A 20796-nucleotide genomic window follows, 5' to 3' on the forward strand; every position below is an offset into this window, starting at 1 on the left:
TTCGGTAACATGAAGCATACATAATCGTGGAAACATGAAGCAACAATGACCTTGAAAGAAAAGGTATGGGCTAGGAGAGTTGCTTGGTCTTAGAAGACTAGCGAAATAATAGGCCCCACATGTGAGAAACCTCTCCCTTCCCAAAGTTAGGTGCTTTCATAGCTTAGAAAAAAAGAGCATGGTTCTTCTTGTACATAGTCACCTTTTCCATAAACTTGCTTTGACCTTCTAAGATGTCACATCCTAAGTAATTACCTACGTGGCTTCCCTAGTCACTTCTTGGAAATGGAAACTCTCTCTATAATCTAGCAAATAATTATTATGAATGTAAAAACAATGGGGGTCTCTTTTAAAATAAAACAAAAAAAATTTTCATGAAGAGTGCAGATTGGAGATTAGCAGAAGAGTTCATCGCCTTACGGACAGGGAGACAAATCTTCTAAAGGCAGGTTTTGGAGAGGATTTCTGACAGATGGCCGTCCAACTGTGCATCATCGAGGGAGGGAATAGTTGTGCAATGGACCCTAGGAAGGATTCCCTTGAGATAACTCTCGGCCAAGCTGATTTACAAACCGTTGGTTGATGCCTAAGGTGTAGTGAGCTCCTTGAACAAGAAATAGAGATTGAGATGCCATATGGCATGGTGGAGGTAAGGCTGAAGGAGATCTGGAAGGGGTGTGCAGTAGGTAAGGCAAAATTGTTCCTCTAGAAGACTATTAATCAGTGGTTACCAGTGAAGACGAAGCTAGCTAAGAGGGTGCAAGTGAATCTAGGATGCCTGTGTAGCAAGGCCATAGAAGACCTTTCCATAAAAGGTGAGGCACCTTTTATGGAAATGCCTGGTAGTATGTGAGGTCTGGCACAACCTGGAGTTGGCTGTATGCTAGTCAGGGTTGATGGCTCGGTTTAGTATTGGGTTCCAATGGAGAATTTTGCTACTGTGGGTGACACCTCTAATTTGCCATCCACGCTAGTAGCTCGCTAGTAGCTAGTTGGTTGTACCTAAGGGCCGATGTGCTGCTGGGTATTTAAGAATATCTTTCCCCATAAGATACAATTAGGGTTTATACTTTCGGCTATTATAGCCGTGGTTAAGGTCTTCAAGCTACGAGATTATGGTAGAGATAGATAGGGATGACACGTTTGTCAGGCATGCCCTCTATATGGTTGAGGTCAACCTCCCTTTTGCGTAGGGTCTATAGAGTTTGCTGCTTGCATCGTGGGCCAAGTTTCCTGTCCCTTCAAAGGCCATGGTCCTTTTTTGTTTGCAAGCGCTGACCACCCTTCTATGCAGTAGGCATTTTATCGGGAAAAATAAAAAAGCATGTACAATGGGGGCCTTTTTTTAAAACAACGATATATACAAAAGAATTTTTATGTATAAGTATATACAATACTATGGGTGGTCTCTTTTAATATAACACTATATACAAATTTTTTTTTTTTGGGGGTGGGAGAGAGAGAGAGAGTTGGCACAATTGTAACATTTATTTACAAGGGTGGCTGCTTAAAGGTAATGAAGGTCATTACACCATGCATTCATGATAAAGTGAGAGTTAATGTTAACGATCTTTAGCATCAAGGAGGCGGATATGTAATGAGGGTCACATAGACTAGGAAAGGATGTTGTGTGTGCTTTCAACAAGGCAAGGCAACCAAATAAAATGAAACACTTGCATATGCTTAAACAATCCCGAACTAAACAATGCAGGGTGGCTGCTTAAAGTTAATGAAGCTCATCACATCATGCATTCATGATAAAGTGTTAACGAGCTTTCGCATCAAGGAGGCCGATAATGCACGCTTGAGGTGGGGAAAATTGCCAACTTGAGAAATTGAGAATTGAAAAAGAAATTGAGAATTGAAAACAGACGTGCTCTGTGATCATGAAGATGGTACTCGCGCTGCACTATTACCGTCCTGCTTTCAGACCATTTTCAGTTGGGCGAATGCGGCTTTAAGCCCTGGATTAATTGCCCAAATGAAAAGGTCTCGCGAGTACAGATCAGTGATGAGTTGCTAGCTGATTGGACAGTGATTTATTTGGCACCCGGCCTTGCATTTTGCTTTCGTTGGAGTGGGCTGTGGATTTTAGTCGAAGAGGGATGGTGGCTCAGAGTCCTGACTCCTCTGAGGATTCGCAAACTGGCTGGTTTGGAGGTGGTAGCCTGGTAGAGGATGATGGGGATGCAAGTGAATTGCTAGCAATGAGCATCTTTTAGAAAGGTGTTCGTCATCTTCCCGAAAAGTTTCTCATCAGGCTAGAAGGCGGGGACGGGATGCCGAACGACATGAGTAGGCCTTCTCGTAGGGTGTGGCAGACGTAGTTCCTTTAATAAGGAGAAATGATGGGAAGTGGGTATATCATTTTTCCAGGCATGGCTTCCTGTGCGAGGATTGGAGCGAGAAAAGACGTGCCACAAAACAGAATTTATAGAGACAAGAGATCAACGGCAGTCGAGGAAAGATTCACGGCTGCTGCGAGGATGGAGTCACGAGCGGTTGCTTGGTGACTTGGTACACGCACCGGGGCTGAGGGCTATGATAAGGCTAGTCCTGGGCAAATTGGCAATGTGGTTTGTGGCTTTACTGTACTGTGATGGGTGTATTTTATTTGCGCAAAGGAGGGGCTTGTGCTGCTATAACAGTGCTAAAGCGCGCCTTGCCTGCCGGCGCTCACAGCTGCATGTTTTGGTAGCCGGTCACTAGGCAGTGCGAGGTGCGAATGTGATGGCAGGGTGGCAGAGCGCTAGCTGGATGCTCAAAGAGCAGAGAGAGGCTAGCTCAAAAAAAGAGCAGGGAGGCTAGTTTGGGAAGGTTCATGGTGTCCTTCCCGTGTGGGCAATATGCTGTGATATGCCTGAACTTGATGCGCTACCATGTGCGCAGTCGTCACTTGAGATCAGGCGTGCGTATGGGGTTGGGGTTCTCGCTGCTTCCTAGGAAAAACTCGTGAGTGCAGCATGTGAGAATGGCAGCCACAGAAACGATGGCAATAGTTTGATACAGTAGTTAGATTGCGGGTCCATCTTTGGTAGTAACGCATGTTTGCTAGACAACAACAAGCTGCTACAGCCTACAGTGCTACTGCTGCTGAGAGGCTTTTGTGACTGTGTGCGGGGCCTGGACGAAGTTCGAACTTGTTTGGGGGGAAGCTGCCTGCGCAGTGAGAAGATGCAGGAAGGTTGACTGAGCCGACAACGAATTTGGGTCGTCAACTCATCTGCTTAACATAAAATAAGTAATAAGTAAAGAGTGGCGGCCTAAACTGATGGATGTATCATGTGTGTGTGTTGTTGGTTCGTCAACTCATTAGCTTAACATCAAACAAGTACCCTAATAAACTGATGTGTGAGGGAGCGCTCAGAATTTGGGTTGTCAGCTCATGAGCTTAACATAAAATAAGGAGTATGTATCATGTGTGCTCAGAATTTGGGTCGGACATAAAATGAGAAGTGGTTTGAACTGATGGATGTATCATGTGTGTATATGAGTGTGGGTGCTCACTGCTGCTCAGGTTGGCAATTGTGACCATGTTTCCATGACAATAACACAGTCAACTGCCATGTTACAAATGGTAGATTTGGACCGTCCTTTTGACCTGTGCCATGTGCAAAGTTTACCAGATAAGACAAACCTCCAAATTTACAATGGCTATTAGAACATCCCCTATTCCAAGGACTACTACTACTAAGTCGTGCAACTATAATAATGGGTGAAATAAACTATTATTACTACCTTCCTTCTTGAATCTTTCCCCGTGCCTTGCACTGCTTCATATACGACCATATACGACCTCTTACAGCAAGCCTGTGTACGATTGTGGGGCAAGTGTGCGCTGACGCAAAAGTGGGCGCTTTCCCTTCAGGTCCCCACTGAAGAGCATTGGACCCATTCCATGCCATCCCCTCCCATCCCATCTCTCCCATCACATCTCGTCCCTTCTCCTGCCACTTGGCCCTTATTGCTCCCAATCAAAGAGGGAAAACGCCCAACCCCTTCAGAATTCCCTCGAATCAGCCGGACGAGATGGAATTTCTCACAACAACAAAAAGCAGCACCACAACAAACAGGGTCCACACCAGCAACGACCAAGTTTGCTTTTTTGTGGTTGGTTGCTACGAAGTAGAAGAAGAAGAATCATCTCATCCTAATAAGAAGAATCATCATCACAACCTAAGTTTGCTTTTTTTGGTTGGTTGCTGGGAACAAGAAGAACCATCATCTCATCTCATTCTGAGAAGAATCATCATAATCACAACCTAATCAGAAGCAAAGAACTAAATTGAAGATGAGAGGTGAGACCAAATATATATGGAAGAAACACCACAGCCCAAATTGGCAATGCTCATTCACCATTGGACTGGGTCCCCAATGAAAGGCCCCTTCTGTTGCTGTCACTCAGACAGATTCTGTCCGCAACCGCTTCTGCTGAGCCCCATTTTTGGCACTTTCTTCATATCATCAGCCAGTTTTCCCACCCTGTTTTGCTTCCTGTTCCCTGCACAATTCCGCACATCCCATTCTTATGGCCTCCTCCTCCTCCTCCTCCCCCTCCCTCTCTCACATGCTCCCACTCATTATTTCCCTTCAAACCGTTGTTACTCCCTTCACTTCCCCCCTTGCTGTGTATTCCCATTTCCCCTGACACCATCACCTCAGTGCGAGTGTACCTCCCCTGTCCCCTTAACGTTGACGTCCCTCAGATGGGTTTGCTTCGCGTGTATCCCCCTTGAGCCGGAGAGAGAGAGAGAGAGAGAGAGAGAGAGATACAGAGAGAAAGAGAGGAGCCCAATTTCAGTTCTTGCTGCTTGACGGGTCCCTGTCTCAACCTGATAGCTACTAGTGGTGAATGCGACTCGCCACCATGTTCTGCAAGCCACCACCAACAATCTGTAGCTTTTCCGGCTCCTTAGCTTGAGGCTGCGCATCATTTGGGCTTCAAAGTCGACAGAGATGTGTTATCGGGCTTCAAAGTGGATGGGCTTGTGGTATCCCCGCGCAGACATGGATCTTCGTTGAAGCTACGTGGTTTCTTTCATCGACAGCGGCTCAGCTTCGTCTCGAATAAAAAGGGCGACCTCCATTGCCCTTTGCTCATTGACCTTTCACAACTATGACGCTCATTGTGCGTAGTCGACGCCGTACCTTCTCAGTGACTGTGGCTTGCTCTATTCTCTAGCGAGCTTCAGATCATTTGAGCTGCATGCTCCAAAAGTGAGGAATGGATGCCGAGTCAATTCTTTGAGTTTCCTGTGCAATCACTGCATTGACTGTCCCTTCAGAGCGTAGCTGACGGGCCTTCCCCTTCTCCGGTAAAGTAGCCCCCGAACATGAAATGCGAAAGAGCTCTTGGTCAGGGCACGATCCGGAACCTCTCCTGATTTAAACATGGCGATACGCACGGCATTGCTGTAAGTCTGTAAGCTTACGTAGTTGTTAATGACGCCCTGGGATTTAAATTCACGGATGTCACGGTAGACGTCTGGCACGTTTGGATATGGGCGGCTAGTAAACAATCAGCCGTCGTTTTTCTTCACGCGCGGACATTTTTCTTCAAGAACTTCTTGCGGATTTGAGAAACCTTTCGTCTTGCTGTAAGCACCTAGAAATTTGACCATCCAAACCAAGTTTTACGATGAGTCCACCCTGGGCTTTCGATTATGCAAGTCAAGTTACAAAAAGTGGGCATTTGTCTTTCTCCCTGACTTGAAAGAACCCTGCATTTGACACCACCGTGTAAAAATATCGCAGAGTTATAATCGCATCTTAAACTACATATAGCTCTGAGGAACTGAGACCTTTTAGGCCGGTCTATAACTCCTACCGCTTCAATTGCATATTTGCTCTGCGTCTTGCTGCCATTCAAAACCTTCAGGGGTCGGAAATAAAGTCAATCATTACCGAAATAACTACACGCTTGAGACCAGTAACTAAGAGATCAAATATTGTCAGTCTTCGGAGGCTGCAATCTCAGCATTTTTTGTTAAAAGATCCTGCCGGTGTCCCGGTGAACCAGATTTTGGTCCAAAATCTCTGGCTGCATTTAACAGTTCATTACTGATGAATTTTTTGCAGGTGGGCCGTCTTCCATGTCGGATAGCCTTGAGGGCAGCCGCTCATAAAAATGGAAGCCCTCATTTACACTTTCTCAAAACCAGGGGCAGCTGGCATTGCTTTTCTTCCTCGACGTTTCTACTGATTCTCAAGAAGATCAATTTGTCTCAAAACGTATAGAGCTTCTGGGGGTGGTTTTCTATTTGAAGACTATGTAGCAGCCCATTTCTGTACTTGATAATTTCTTTCAAAGTGTACAAGTATGAAGCGCCCTTTGGATGGGAAGTTAGTGAAATCCAAAACGACCCAACTCAATGGCACTGTAAGGAATCCTATCCACTATGGAGGACCTGGGAGACTAGCAGTAAAATGGTGGGGACGTTCAGTCAACTTCACAAGTTCGGCACCACTACCTCCTCAGAAAGCTAAATGTTGGCACACGTGGAATATGATGACCCTAGTGTGGCTTCTTGCAGTGGCAGGTTTGATAGTTGCATGTATTGTGTATCACTTGTTCAGCAGGGAACACTACAAGCATTTTGAGGACATGCTCGTCAACATGTGCGATGAGCGGGCAAGGATGCTGCAACAGCAGTTTGCTGTGAGCATGAATCATGTGCATGCCTTGGCAATCTTGGTCTCCACCTTCCATTTATGGAAGCACCCAACAGCTCTTGACCAGGTAAATGAACTGATTATATGGGCAATGAATGCCCACAGCATCATGAAGGTCATGCTTGCTCCATTTAAGTTATCAACCAGACCAAAACTTGTAATTTGGAGCTGGCCAACGTGTTCTATTATGTTCCATTCTCCCTTGCACCATTGGTTTCTCATATTTGGATAGTGCTGATGCTCGTTTAGATGATTAAATTGCAAGCTTTTTGTTCATCTTTAAGCCTTCTTGAATATGGCAAAGATAACTTATCCTACCTTCTATGCAGTTTTAAGGGAATGCCATGAAACTTGTCATGATTAAACATTGGATCTTTTAAATTATCTGTTCTCTTCCTTTTTCCTTTTCTTGTGAACTCTATATTTTTCCTCGAAAGTTTTCGAGCTGCAGATACTGTGACCAATAATGAACTCCTAGTCAGTGTCAGCACATACAAATATACGTTTATATGACTTAATAAAGTAGGGTTGTCTGTAAGGGCTGTGACATGTATCTGTCTCACGTAATGGTGTTCCGCGATGGGTTTTACTGCAGGACACTTTTGCAGAATATACTGCACGAACTGCCTTTGAAAGGCCCCTGATGACTGGAGTAGCATATGCACAGAGGGTCTTGCACTCGGAAAGAGTGGCCTTTGAGAGCAAGCAAGGCTGGACAATTAAAAACATGCATACAAAAGAGCAAAGTCCGCTACAAGATGAATATGCTCCGACTGTCTTTTCACAAGAGACTTTAGGGTATCTTGTTTCTCTTGACATGATGTCTGGAGAAGTAAGATTCCTTTTTCAGCTCCTTGATAGTTCTTGATAATGCTTTTGCTTAGTAGGGAAGCTGTGATTTTCCTCAGACCTTGTGGTAATTGCTTGCAGGAAGACCGTGAGAATATACTAAGAGCTAGAGCATCTGGAAAGGGAGTCCTGACCAGTCCTTTTAGACTTTTGGAATCCAACCATCTTGGAGTCGTTTTGACTTTCGCTGTATACAAAAGGGACGTCCCTTCAGATGCAACAACTGAGGAGAGGATTGAAGCAGCAGCAGGGTGCGTTGTTCTTCCCCGTTTTCTTGAAAAGCACGTCCTAACCAGAAAATTCCAAGACGGGATAAATTTCATAGAACCAAGCCCTTTTAAGGTGGTGCTTGTCTTCATACCTCTGTAATTTCAAGGTAACAAGACAGGTTCTGAATAGTTCCGCATTAATTTCGGCTCATAAATTTTTAATCTAGACAGTCTCATCATAAGTAGTTCAATAAGAAATAGTCCGAGAACTATTATCGTTACTTCTCTTCACCCACCCATTTTTGATTCCACATGGGAGTTTTGGTATCCCTTTCTGTTTCAACACCAGCTGGTTTTGGCAGACTGGCCTGAAATGTAATATATCTGAGTGCTTTGATGCTTAGAAATGTCTCCCACTAATAAAATTTAGTATGCTGCCCTTAGCCTATGTGGACTTGTGTTCTCGTTTGTGTGTAGTTTGGCATCCATTCCTGATGAAAAACTCAAGTGCCAAAGGCTCAGAATTGGTTGGGGCTGACCATGTTCTGTCTTCTGCCTTCTTAGGACATCTGCAACTATGCTCCCAAAAATTTGCATGCAAACGTGCAAGACCTTCTTGGTTTGCTTCTGAGGAAGTTATCCAGCATGTAAATAATAAATGATTAATATCCATCTAATTCTTCTATTTCTGACAGTTTCAGATTGGTGTTTTCCTGGCTTGCCAGCCCATTTGAAGCCACTTTAAAAGTATACTTAAGGGAATCAAAAAAGTTTTTATTGAAAGGCTAATGCATTGCTTGCATCTACACTGCGATCTGTGCTGTTCCTTCTACAGTGTCCCAACAGCTCTTGTGAAAATCAGCCAGACAATCGATATGGGACTCAATAAAACTTGTGCAATGAGGGTCGATTGAGAGGCTGCTTCACAATGTGCAAGCTATGCATAAGTATGTGTGTATTCTTGGGTAAATGATCCTTCTATTGAGCAGAGAAGAAACACTTTGGGTTTGTGAAAGCAAGAAATGGAGTAAGATCAAAGGAATAGATTCGACAATGCACACAAAAGTGTGAAAGGACAACATAAGTATGAAACCCTTGACCTAATGTTGATGACGTGGCACCTGAAATCTAGGAGACCTCACAAACGTTTAGAGCATATGTGGTTGAGGTGCTTAACTAAGTACATAATAAAATTATGACTAATGCCTAGTGCGATACGGGATGATACATTACATGGTCCTGCATGTCATTACAACCATGAGGATTTCATCCTACAATTCCCCCTTTTTTGACATGGTTGTCTTGACCAGAAAGAAACAAAAAATACACTTAATCTTGAGATGCTGTAGCAGCGGCATGAATCCTCCTCTTCAGATTAGGTCATCATAAGACCACAAGATGAAGACACTTGGTAGGTGCCTCAAAAAAGATATCTGCATGGTTGTCTTCAGTAAGACAGTAGACCATCATGACCTCACTAGATTCCACCTTCTCACAAGTGAGGGATATCTGAGCTTGGTTCTCTGATGTTCCATTGAATTTTTAGCCAAAGCAATGCATGATTGGTTATCACAACCAATCTCAGTGGGAAGTGCTTGTGCTAGGCCAAGCTCTGCAAGTAGCCACCAAAGCTGTATTGCTTCATACACTCCTTGCTACACTCCTTGCGTAGCAGCTATATATTCAGCTTCTGTTGAAGATAAAGCAACAGTGGCTGCTTCTTACCAATCCAACTTATCGTGCCATTGCCCAGTGAAAAGGGCATATCCTGTGGTGCTTCTCTTATCATGTTCCCTACCCAATTGCTAGCACAACTGCCTTGAAGGCTACTGATCTGCATGTCCAAAGGAAGCACCCCAGTGGAGGGTATGTTTCACAGTGTAAAATTTGCTTGGACGCCTTCCAATCATAGTTACGCCGAAACGCCAAAACGGCGCTATTTAGACCTGAAACGGCGTTTTTCTCTTGCCAAACCCCCTAAAACGCGAAACGGCATCAAAACGTGAAATGCGGCTCGAAATGGTGATCCAAAACGCCAAAACGGCATCTGAAATGCCATTTCAGACCCAAAACGCGTCGTTTTTGATGCCGTTTCGGGCGTGACCTAAAAATAGGAACAGAACATTAAAAAAACGCTGCACGCCTCGTCGTGTTTTTATGCTCGCTTGCCTACTGCTCTCCCCCACGATTTCTTGGCCCGCCTGGTTCTCTCTGGAGTCCCAGCCCTATGAGTGGCTGCTCTTTTGGACACCCGGCTTTGGTGAGCACATTTTCTTTCTCTATGCTTCTCTTGCCACAAACATCTTGCTGTTTTTTGGCTGCAACCATTGATTCTTGGCTTTTTCCTTTGAAATTTGATCTATTGCAGCTTGTACAAGTGCTCTTTTTGCTCATGGATATGGCTTCACAAAGCGTTGTCCCTCAACAAGAGAAGAAGTTCACCCAATGGGATTATTGGTGGAGCCAAGTTGATTTGGTAGGCAAGTATGACTCCAAGAAAGGAGGAGCTCGCAAGTTTAGATGCAGATGGTGTGGATTGGAGCGAGGAGGGAACCCTGATAGGGTCAAATGTCATCTTCTTGGCATTAAGGATGGGGGGATTGGGCTATGCTCCGTAATCTCACCACAAGAGAAAGAAAGGTTGCAAAGAGAGGTTGAAGTATTGCCCACTACAAAAAGGGCAAAGACAATGGCTTCCACTGGTGTAGGAGCTTCTTCAGGTGCTCATGTAGCACGCAGGAGGCCACTGCATTTCGGAGTCCTCTTCCCTCTGCTACTACGGCTTCTTCTTCTGCGAGTGCACATGGAGCTCCTGTTGATATTCCTGCTACATTTCGGTCTACTTCACATAGGCAGGGCAGTCTTTACACATCATGGCATTCGCACAGGAAGGCACGAGTAGATGCAGCTGTGGCCCGATTTTTTTACTCCAATGGGATTAGCTTCAATGTTGCTAGATCACCCTACTTCAAAGAGATGGTGTCAAAAATCAAAACATTTGGATCCACATATACCCCTCCCACATTTGATGCTTTGAGGGGCAAGCTTCTAGAGGATGAGGTGGTGGTAGCTAAGCAAGCTATTGAACCTGTGAAAGAGAAATGGGTAAAGTATGGGGTAAGTTTGGTTAGAGATGGATGGAGTGATGGGCGAAGTCACTCACTAGAGGGTATCCTTGCATATTGTAGGGGATCTGCACTCTACATACACTCTATAGACTGTGGAGTGCAACAAAAAACAGCACCTATATTGATGCAAATGTGGGCAGATGCAGTGGACTATGTGGGGCCGTCTAATGTTTTGCAACTTGTTTCAGATGGGGAAAATACCAATAAGGCAGTAGGTGCATTATTGGAACAAAAGTATCCTCATACCTAGAGGAGTGCTTGTGTAGCACATTGCTTGAATAATTTATTGAAAGACATTGGCAAATTGGATTGGGTCAAGAATGTTATTGACAATGGAAAAGAGGTGGTTAACTTCATCACACGACATAATTTTTCTCTTGCTTTGCATCGTAAATTTGCCAACAAGGAGCTTTGAAGTATGCAGAGACAAGATTTGCATATAACTTTTTGATGCTTCGCAGGCTCCTTGAAATGAGACCTACATTGAAACAAGTTGTGGCAAGCCCAGAGTGGGATGCATGGCCCACTTCTAGGCAGGCTCTTGGAATTTATTGTTACGACTTGTGCATAGGCAGTGATGAATTTTGGGCTGATGCATCTCACATTGTTGATCTATGTGTGCCTATTGTGAAGCTGCTTAACCGAGTTGATGGAGATATGCCTTTTCTTGGTAAGGTGTATGAGGGGATGGATCGGATGATTGAGAATATCAAAGAAATAGAAAAGGATCCCCAAAGGTTGAGAGAATTGGAAGAGTTGGCTGTGAGCAGATGGAATCAATATTACTCTCCCATGCATGCATCTGCCTTTGTGTTGGACCTGGAGTTTCAACACAAGGCAAGTGCACAACAGAGTGATGCAGAGGTTGTTTGTGGTTGGAACCTCACTCTTCATAAGATGGTGCCAACTCCTGATGGACGGCGGAGGATAAAAGACCCGCTTGCCAATTATCGCAATAAGGAAGGCATGTATGGATGGCCAGATGCACAGCATGATAGGTAATATTAACTCATTTTAATTTCAGATTTTAGGAACTTGTAATTTGTTATTTAATACAAAATTAGAAATCCAAAATTTATGAGTTTTGGAATTTCAGATTTCGAGTTGGGGCTGTTACATGGTGGGAGGATTATGGAGCTGATTCCCCCGAGTTGCAAAAGCTTGCCATCCGCATTCTAAGCCAAGCTTGCACTTCCTCTTCTTGTGAGCGTTTGAGAAGAGAAATCGTCTGCGAACGCAACGGGCCAATGATCTTGTCTTTGTTAATGCAAACTTGCGTTTGCTTAACAAGATGAGACACGAGTATACGCATGATAAATATATTGGATTTCATAGCCCAGATGATGCCCACTCACCTGATGATGATGATTTGTTAGTAGAGGAGAATGACGATGAGGAGGAGGAGGCAGAGGTTGAGTCTCAGGATGAGGACGAGCTTATTATTTGATTATATCATCCTCGATGTAGCCTTTTTTGGGTTTCAGCTTTCTTTTTGTTACTATGACATTTGGGCTTTGAAAGCTGAATTACCATTTATGAATCATGATTGGTTTCTTAAATATCATGAATCATGATTTTTGTAACTTGTTATAGGATTTATAAATTACCCCACCTTGCGTAATTGAAATTTGCATTGTGTGATTGGTTGAACAATGAAACTTGAATCTTCAAAGTTCAAAGTTACAATCAATATTAATGGTACTAGGTAGAGCTATAGCTTATTGTGTACTTTTTTTGAAGGTAGAGCACTCTAAATGTGTGTATGCATTACTCTAAACCCCCTTGATGATGTGGCGTTTCCTGTTTCACCCCCTCTCAAAAATCCCGAAACGTTTTGGTTTCCGTTTTCGTTTCCCGTTTCTGTTTCCCCGTTTCCCGTAACTCTGCTTCCAATGAAATGCCTTAGGGGTTTCCATAAATTGACTCATTGTACTGACTGCATATGACAAAATAGGTAGTGTGGTAAGCATGTAGATAAGCTTGCCTAATAATGTCCTGTACAATGTACCATCAATGTTAGGTTTATCAAGCATAGGGTCCAATTTCGTGCCTTTCTCTATAGGAGTTGAAATTCGTTTACAAGCTTGCATGTTGAACCGTTCCAGTAGCTCCTTGCATATTTGGTTTGCCCAAGAAAGAGGCCAAGTGCCTGTTGGCGAAACCTGAAAGCCGAGAAAGTATGTAAGCTGCTCCAAGTCTGTCATTCTCTCCCTAGTGCTGCCTTGATCTTCTCAATCACTGCGAGTAATACTGAGATCATGTCATCGACATACAAAACCACTATGACAATGCTGTTCTCAGTGTGAAACACATAAAGATTGAGATCAGTTGTACTTTCTTGAGTTGCTGGTCTCTGAAAAAGGCATCAATCTTTGTGTACCAAGACTGTGGAGCTTGTTTGAGACCATACAATGACTTTTTGAGTTTACAAATTGTGGTCTCTTGACCTTTCATAGCATAACCAGCTGGCTGCTCCATGTAAACCTCCTCCTCAGGGTCACCATTTAGAAATGCCAATTTTAAGGTTCTCACAGTGCTGGCTTTAGCAGCAAGTACAAATGTTTCATTGAAGTCCACCCCTCTTCTTGTGAGTGAACCTTGGCTACTAATTGAGCCTTGAATTTTCCACATTGACATCTGCCTTAATTTTCTTCTTGTAGACCCATTTGCATCCACTGACATTCTGTCCAGGTGGTAAATCAACCAAAATCCAGGTGTCATTGCATTTGATGGCATCCATTTCTCGTTCCACGTCTTGCTTCCAATGATTGTGCTTGACTGCCTCAAACTTATGAGGGCATCATCAGTCACACCTAACTCAGGCACACCTACACACACCATGTGTTTACACACTCACAACCATAGACCTTATGACCCTAGGTATGATCCCATTACATCAATTTGTCCTTCATCAGGCATATTTATGTTACCTGAATCCTTGAGAGCCTGCAAGTACTATTTTGGTACTCTTCATGGAAGTAGATGGTTGCAAATGATGGTGCTTCAGAGTTGTCGTTGCATTTTTGTTTGCATCATCATCTGACTTGGGTGAGCTGTTATTGCATCATATAGCTGTGGCATATTGTTGGTTTGAAAGAATGATTCATTCTCTTGAAAAAGGACAACTCTGCTGATTATTATCTTCTTTGTATCAACATAATACAAGCGATATCCTTCTCTGCTCATTGTAGTCAAACAAAAATGCAGTTGTTGGCTTTGTCATCCAACTTTTTGCGCCACACTTTAAATACATAGCTGTAGCATATTCATCCAAGGACTCAAACGAAAAACGCTTGGCTTCTTTCAAGGCCAAGCTTCGTATCTGTCGAAGAAGTTCCCTTTGTGGCTCTAGCCACCTCGGTAGGTACTGTTGCTTCCAAGCCACTGGTGCTAGGTACACTCCTCTGGTCTAGTACTGGTACATTAGGTCAATTGGTACAACAATCCAACTACTAGTATTGGTACATGTCTCTAGCAGAGGATCTTGGAACAAAAATCCAATTGATACTGCCTCCGGTGCATGTATCTTAGAGCTAGATAGTCCCCTCTGAAGCCCCCTCTCAAGTCCAAACTAGTAGACTGTTGCCATATTGATGAACTTCAGTGTTCCAATGTCAACGGGCATATAACAGCTCACAAGGATCAATCAATTGTTTGGGGTCCCGCACTAGCAATCTACTGACCCCCGGATCTCCAGCAGCATCAGACAATAGCTACAACAGAACTGTAGGAGACCCCCTTTGGATCTGCCAAGTCATAACGTCCAAACATAATAGAAACTGGCAATAAACTGTCACCTGAGCCAGCGGGAATAACTTTGCGAGGCTTGAGATCTTGCTCGAAAGCTTGCCTCGAGAAATGACTCCTTGCTCAATATACCTGATCGGCAGGCCCAGCTGCCACAAACAAGCAAGCAATGCTCCATCTGTATCCAGAAAGCCTGTTGGCAGCTCCTGCCAAGTGCTACTAAAAGGCTAGAGTAAGCATGGTCGCAGTAGTCAGACTATTGGCCACTTGGTTACTGGACCCCTCTGCGTTCCTTTGGGGACACTGACGCCAATAATGACCTTTTTGGCCACATCGGTTACACGTTCGGGATGCCTTTAGAGCTTCTTGTTCCTTAGCTTTCAATTGCTTTCTTCCTTGTTGATCAGCTGTCAAAGCCATAGGTTGACTGTCGTAGGTATGATCGATAAAGTGCTCCTGGTCAAGCACCATGGGGACCATTTACTCCCAGGTCAACCCATTCACCCTTCCACTGGTGATCAAGGATGAATAGAAGGCCCCGTACTGATAGGATGATGGGAGACTAGAGTAATGGCCATGTTCGTTGATGAAATCTGCTTCCTTGCTTGGAGGATCTCTTGTTGAAGTTCTCGTAACTTAATGTGTTCCCGCATCGATGATCCAACCACCTCATTTGGACCTCCAGTGAGACCCTCTTCATGGGAGAGATTCGGTTATACACGCACGTCAAATGCTCCAATATACTTTTGGCCACTGTCATGTGCTTCATGTAATTAATCACCTGAGGAGTACAGTTAAGAAATATAAATGATCTTACTGTGGCATTAACACGGTCCCCTTGCTTGGAGGATCTCCTGTTGAAGTTCCTGTAACTTAATGTATTCCCCAAGAGAACTTCCTGTTGAAAAATTTCAGACCTGAAATGTGAAGAAAGATATACGTGCACACATTTAAAGCTTTGTTTTTGTGTTGACTGGGTGGGTGATCTGTTTTGGTCTGGGTATTGCAGATACTTGGGTGGGGCTTTTGATGTAGAATCACTCGTTCAGAATCTGTTACAACAACTTGCAAAGAAGGAAGCCATCATTGTGAACGTTTATGACATCACAAATTCTTCACGGCCTCTAACGATGTATGGACCGGATGATTTCTCTGACACTAGCTTATCTCATGTTAGTTCCTTGGATTTTGGTGACCCTTTCCGGAAACATGAGATGAGATGCAGGTATTAGTTATGCTAGTGTCTGATATGCCTTGCAAAATTTCTCAGCATTCTATCAATATATTTAGATCTATATCTTTTCTGCACACGACTTAGTTAGAATCAAGTGTGCCACTACAGCCTTTCTTGTCAATACAATGTGATGTTACAGGTTGGCACGAAAACCGCCACTTGCAAGACTAGCTATTGGGTTTGCAAGTGGAGTATTGGCACTTGTGGCACTTATATGTTCAATGGTCTACAATGCACATACTCATGTGAAAAAGGTAGAAGAAGACTATCGGAAAATGGAGGAGCTCAAAGTCCATGCAGAAGCAGCTGATATTGCAAAGTCTCAGGTTGGACAGTTGAGACCAACTTAATTATTTCGTTCTTTCTGATTTGAAATTCTGTTGTTCTCTGATGCTCCTGTAAATTACTGTCAGTGCAACAGTGCAATTACGTTCTGTCATAGTAGTCCTGACATGGGCCTTCTGTATGGGGCATCTTACTTGCCTTCTTGTAGTTTTATAGTAGCTTCAAGGGATGCTGATAGACTTGATGTGGGTTTCAGTTTTTGGCAACAGTCTCTCATGAAATTCGGACTCCTATGAATGGTGTACTGGGTAATACTACTTGCCTTTGTAGTCTTTTGAGTAGGTCATTAACTGTCATTTACTTCGTACATACAATTTCTGAGATATTATGGTTTGTTGAGTTTTCTTTTTCTGGCATGGTCAATGTCTCTGCACGTTGCAAAACTTTAGTCTGCTGATAACTCTAGAATTTTTTCCCTTTGAATAACATCTTTCTTCCACTAGCTACAGGGAAATTTTGCTAGCTACAGGGAAATTTTGAGTGCCTCTTGGCAATGTGCATTTCTTGCATTCCTGCTATCATGCTAGACTTGTGGTGCAGTGAATATCTTAAATGCTATAAGAATTATTCCTCACCTCATACCACTCAGCCAAAATACAGGGATGTTACAAATGCTTATGGACACAGAACTGGACACAACACAACAAGACTTTGCTCGAACAGCTCAAGCTAGTGGGAAAGCTTTGATTACATTGATAAACGAGGTCCTTGATCAAGCTAAAATAGAATCTGGACGCATCGAGCTGGAGGCAGTGCCATTCGATCTACGAGCCATCCTTGATGATGTTTTGTCACTTTTTTCTGGGAAAACGCGTGATAAGGGCATTGAGGTAAAGGCCTTCTGATAAAACATTCTAGTTTTGGTGTTTTGGTTGCAGTATACTATCTGTGTCCATTTCAATTGCATTTTACTTGAGTGTGTCGTAGTGTGCAATCATACAGTGTTCTATTCCTGTGACTTTAACATGAAAAAGTTTCTGTACTTGCTTCTATTGCATGTGGGGAAGCTTGCTGTGTTCGTCTCGCAAAAAGTACCTCACATCCTTATTGGTGATCCTGGACGGTTTCGGCAGATTATCACTAACCTGGTTGGAAACTCGGTGAAAGTAATTAGTCTCACCCTCTCGCCCTTGAAATTTGGGAAAGCAGTTGCTCTTCCTCACTACAGATGGTTGTCTTTACATGTGTTGCTGATACTATTTACCTTACTATCCTGTAGTTCACCGACAAGGGCCACATTTTTGTATGTGTACACCTCTGGGAGGATATTGAGTCAGTAGAGATAGCCAGTTCTGAAGCATTTTCAAAAGAATCGACAGAAGGCAGACCAAAAAATTGTACGATGATCCCATGTAATACTCTAAGTGGCTTTGCAGCTGCTGATGGGCGCAGCAGTTGGGAGACATTCAAACTTCTTCTTGGCAGTGAAAGCTGCAAGCCAATTATGAATGAAAACAGAGAATCTTTTGAGGTAGGGGATATTGTAAAACTTTTTGTCAGTGTTGAGGATACAGGAGTGGGTATTCCTTTACAGGCACAACAGAGAATCTTCATGCCATTTATGCAAGCAGACAGCTCTACTTCTCGCACCTATGGAGGAACAGGAATTGGACTGAGTATTAGTAGGTGCCTTGTTGAGCTAATGAATGGCGAGATGAGGTTTGAGAGCGATGAAGATGTTGGAACCACTTTTACGTGCACTCTTACCTTGAAAAGGGGCTCGACAAAATTGCTAGATGCGAAAAGAAGACCTCTCAGTGATACTCTCCCAACGAGATTCAAAGGCATGACAGCTCTTGTGATCGATGGAAGGCCTGTTCGATCAGAGGTGACCAGATACCATTTACAAAGACTAGGTGTGCAAGTTAAAATACTTCATGACTGCCGATCAGCCACTCGATTGCTTTCAGGAGGACCTGAAGGCATGATTGATGAAGATGGCAGGTTTGCTGCTTTGTTCTCAGTGGTCTTCTGATGTTTTAGATAGTAGAAGTAGTTTTTGTGCACTAATATGGTCTTTCCTTATTGCAGTGCAATTGGAACTTTGGACATGGTCCTTGTGGATAAAGACGCCTGGGGTATATCTACAGGTCTAACTTTTCCAGCCCTTCTCTGCGAAGCAAGACCAAAGTTAGGTGGTACCCTAGCATGGAAGTTGAAGAAAGGACCAAAGATGATTCTTCTTGCAACTTCCATTACAACTCTAGAATCAGAGAAGGCGAAAGCCCTAGGTTATGTTGACACTGTCATAATGAAACCGTTGCGGGCAAGTATGATAGCTGCCTGCCTTCAGCAAGCTCTCGGTTTGGGAAGCAAGGGACCACAGGGGAGAGGCCTTTCTGAAGAACCTGCAAACCTGCGTAATCTTTTGCATGGAAAACATATTTTAGTTGTTGACGACAATAAAGTTAATCGCAGAGTGGCTGCAGGTGCCTTAAAGAAATATGGCGCCAGTGTTGAGTGTTGTGATAGTGGAAATGCTGCTATTGCATTGCTTCAGCCACCTCACAAGTTTGATGCTTGCTTCATGGATATTCAAATGCCAGAAATGGATGGGTATGTGCAGAATTATACTGAGAACTTCCTTCTTGTGATGCTTTCTTATGCTTGAAAGTGTGAAGGAATGTTTACTATTATTGCTAGGAATTGCGAAGAAACAAAGCTCTTGAGAAGCCTATGAAGGTTTCTTCTTTGCCAGACGTTGCTTAAGGATTTGATAAAACATTCTTGATAGATTTTGTTTTGACTTTTCAGGTTTGAGGCTACGAGACAAATACGAAGGATTGAAGAGCTGGCATTTCGGCAGGCTGCCTGTGGGAAAGAGAACGTAAATACGGTAGGAAAGTGGCATGTGCCGATTTTTGCCATGACGGCTGATGTCATTCAGGCTACACCTGATGAATGCCAGAGGTGTGGGATGAATGGCTATGTTTCAAAGCCTTTTGAAGAAGAGCAGCTTTACATGGTGGTTGCAAAATGTCTGGAGTTACAATCGCCAGAATCTGGAGAATCAAGCCTATGACCTTTATCCTTCTGCCAAGGTATGTGCCATAGATGACACAGATTCAGTTTTGACCTGCTCTATATTGCAGCTCAGCATAAATGGCTGCTTCGTCTGTGTCCATTTTGAGAACGCCGGGCTTGAAAGGAGCAAACACTGATGAAGAAGATCCTTGCCCTGGCTTTGTGGATTGGATACATCATCAAAGTCATGCCTTGAATATAAATATTCACTGTAAGTCGTTATCTGTTATCAAGGCTGCCAGATGAAATAAATAAGCATTTGTAAGTCTATCGAGTGTCTGCCTAACTGCTGTGTAATGGATCTGTTGTTTACAGGTGGTCACACCCCTGAGGAAACATGGCGCATCATGCTACCAGAAATCTTTTGTACTAATAGGGAATCCACTATAAAGTGCGAGTTAAAAAAGAAAATTTAGCCAGCTGAGTTCATTCAGCCCCCATTCTTTTTAATTTCAACTGAGAACAGATGCGATATTGCAGAGGTTCAAGACTTGCCATATATCTATTAATTTGGAAGCTCATTACCGTTGGTGTATAGTCACTGGAGGATGATAATCGACGACTGTTTTTTGCGGATAAAGAGCTGAAATTTGTACTTTATAGTTGTGAAATGCCTGCAAGGTTAAGGGGCACGAATAGCTTTAGATATTCACTTGTACAGTTTTTTATTCGAACAAGGCTGTATTCTATGAGTCAATCCTGCATGCTGTTTTCTTCCAACTCTGGTGAATCAAGGGACATTTGTTCAGAACAGCAGGATTTGTGGGTTTCCAAGTTTTGAGAAGCTTGTGGTGTCCCAAAGTTATCCAGGGACTGTAACTCAAGCTGAAGGGGAAAGCACTTCCATCCACGCAGATGAAATAGGGCCAGAGGATCAACTCGTAAGCATTTGCATCCAGACTCATGAAATCGGTACTCTTTCAAAAGAATGAAGTGACAAGATGATGTGGTCTCTTCCGATGTCATGCCATCCTATAATTGGCCTATATAGGCTGTTGTATCATATCAAATATTCTGCAGAAGTGACATATTTTTGCTCATGTTCAAAATACCTGTGAGAGCAGTGCCATTTTTGTATTGTAAAGTGCAAGAAAAAGCTCACAATGTGTACAAAAATCAATCAAGCTAAAGTTCTGGGCCATAAGTTTTCTGATTACCCAAATGAAGCATAATCTAATATGTTAGACCAAAAACTTAGACCTGCCGAAAAAACAGTGCTAATTATATTACTTCGAGAACAAAATACAAGAGGTCAGCTTATAGCTGACGGGCTGCGTTCACAAACCGGACGCAGCCCTAAAAGGTAGCATAATAAATCAGACTCTCATGGAGGGATATGCTGAGTGTGAATGAACAGCCATCGGGGTGGTGAGTAGTGCCACCGAAGGCCCTGCGTAGTCTGCTCGAAGAAGAGGCTCTGTGTGTCCCAAGCCTGGAGGAAGCGTCTCCGCTTCTCCTGACCAGCCCGGGAGTCTCCCTGAATCTGGTCCCACTGGCCTCTGAGGGTATGAATAATCTCACTCCAAATCTCCGCCATGATCTGGGCAGTCGATAAGGAGGTGCCACCGAGGATCTGCGCGCAGCGCGA

At 43.5% G+C, this 20796-nt stretch overlaps 1 protein-coding gene across 1 annotated transcript; it reads left to right on the plus strand.

The window, feature by feature from the left end:
• Window positions 1-4538: 4538 nt before the first annotated feature.
• Window positions 4539-20339, plus strand: LOC147886742 (putative histidine kinase 6). Its single transcript, XM_087395901.1, has 13 exons — window positions 4539-5414; window positions 6079-6739; window positions 7268-7504; window positions 7603-7772; window positions 15615-15830; window positions 15979-16165; window positions 16381-16432; window positions 16785-17014; window positions 17192-17290; window positions 17404-18128; window positions 18216-18740; window positions 18939-19419; window positions 19524-20339. Exons 2-12 carry the CDS (start codon window positions 6320-6322, stop codon window positions 19204-19206), a joined length of 3129 nt encoding a protein of 1042 aa, XP_087252027.1. The 5' UTR covers window positions 4539-5414; window positions 6079-6319; the 3' UTR covers window positions 19207-19419; window positions 19524-20339.
• The last annotated feature ends 457 nt before the right edge of the window (window positions 20340-20796 follow it).

Source organism: Dipteris shenzhenensis, chromosome 24, assembly GCF_047967505.1.
Source record: "Dipteris shenzhenensis isolate YYH24624 ecotype China chromosome 24, Dip_SZ_1.0, whole genome shotgun sequence".
Lineage (NCBI taxonomy): Eukaryota > Viridiplantae > Streptophyta > Polypodiopsida > Gleicheniales > Dipteridaceae > Dipteris > Dipteris shenzhenensis.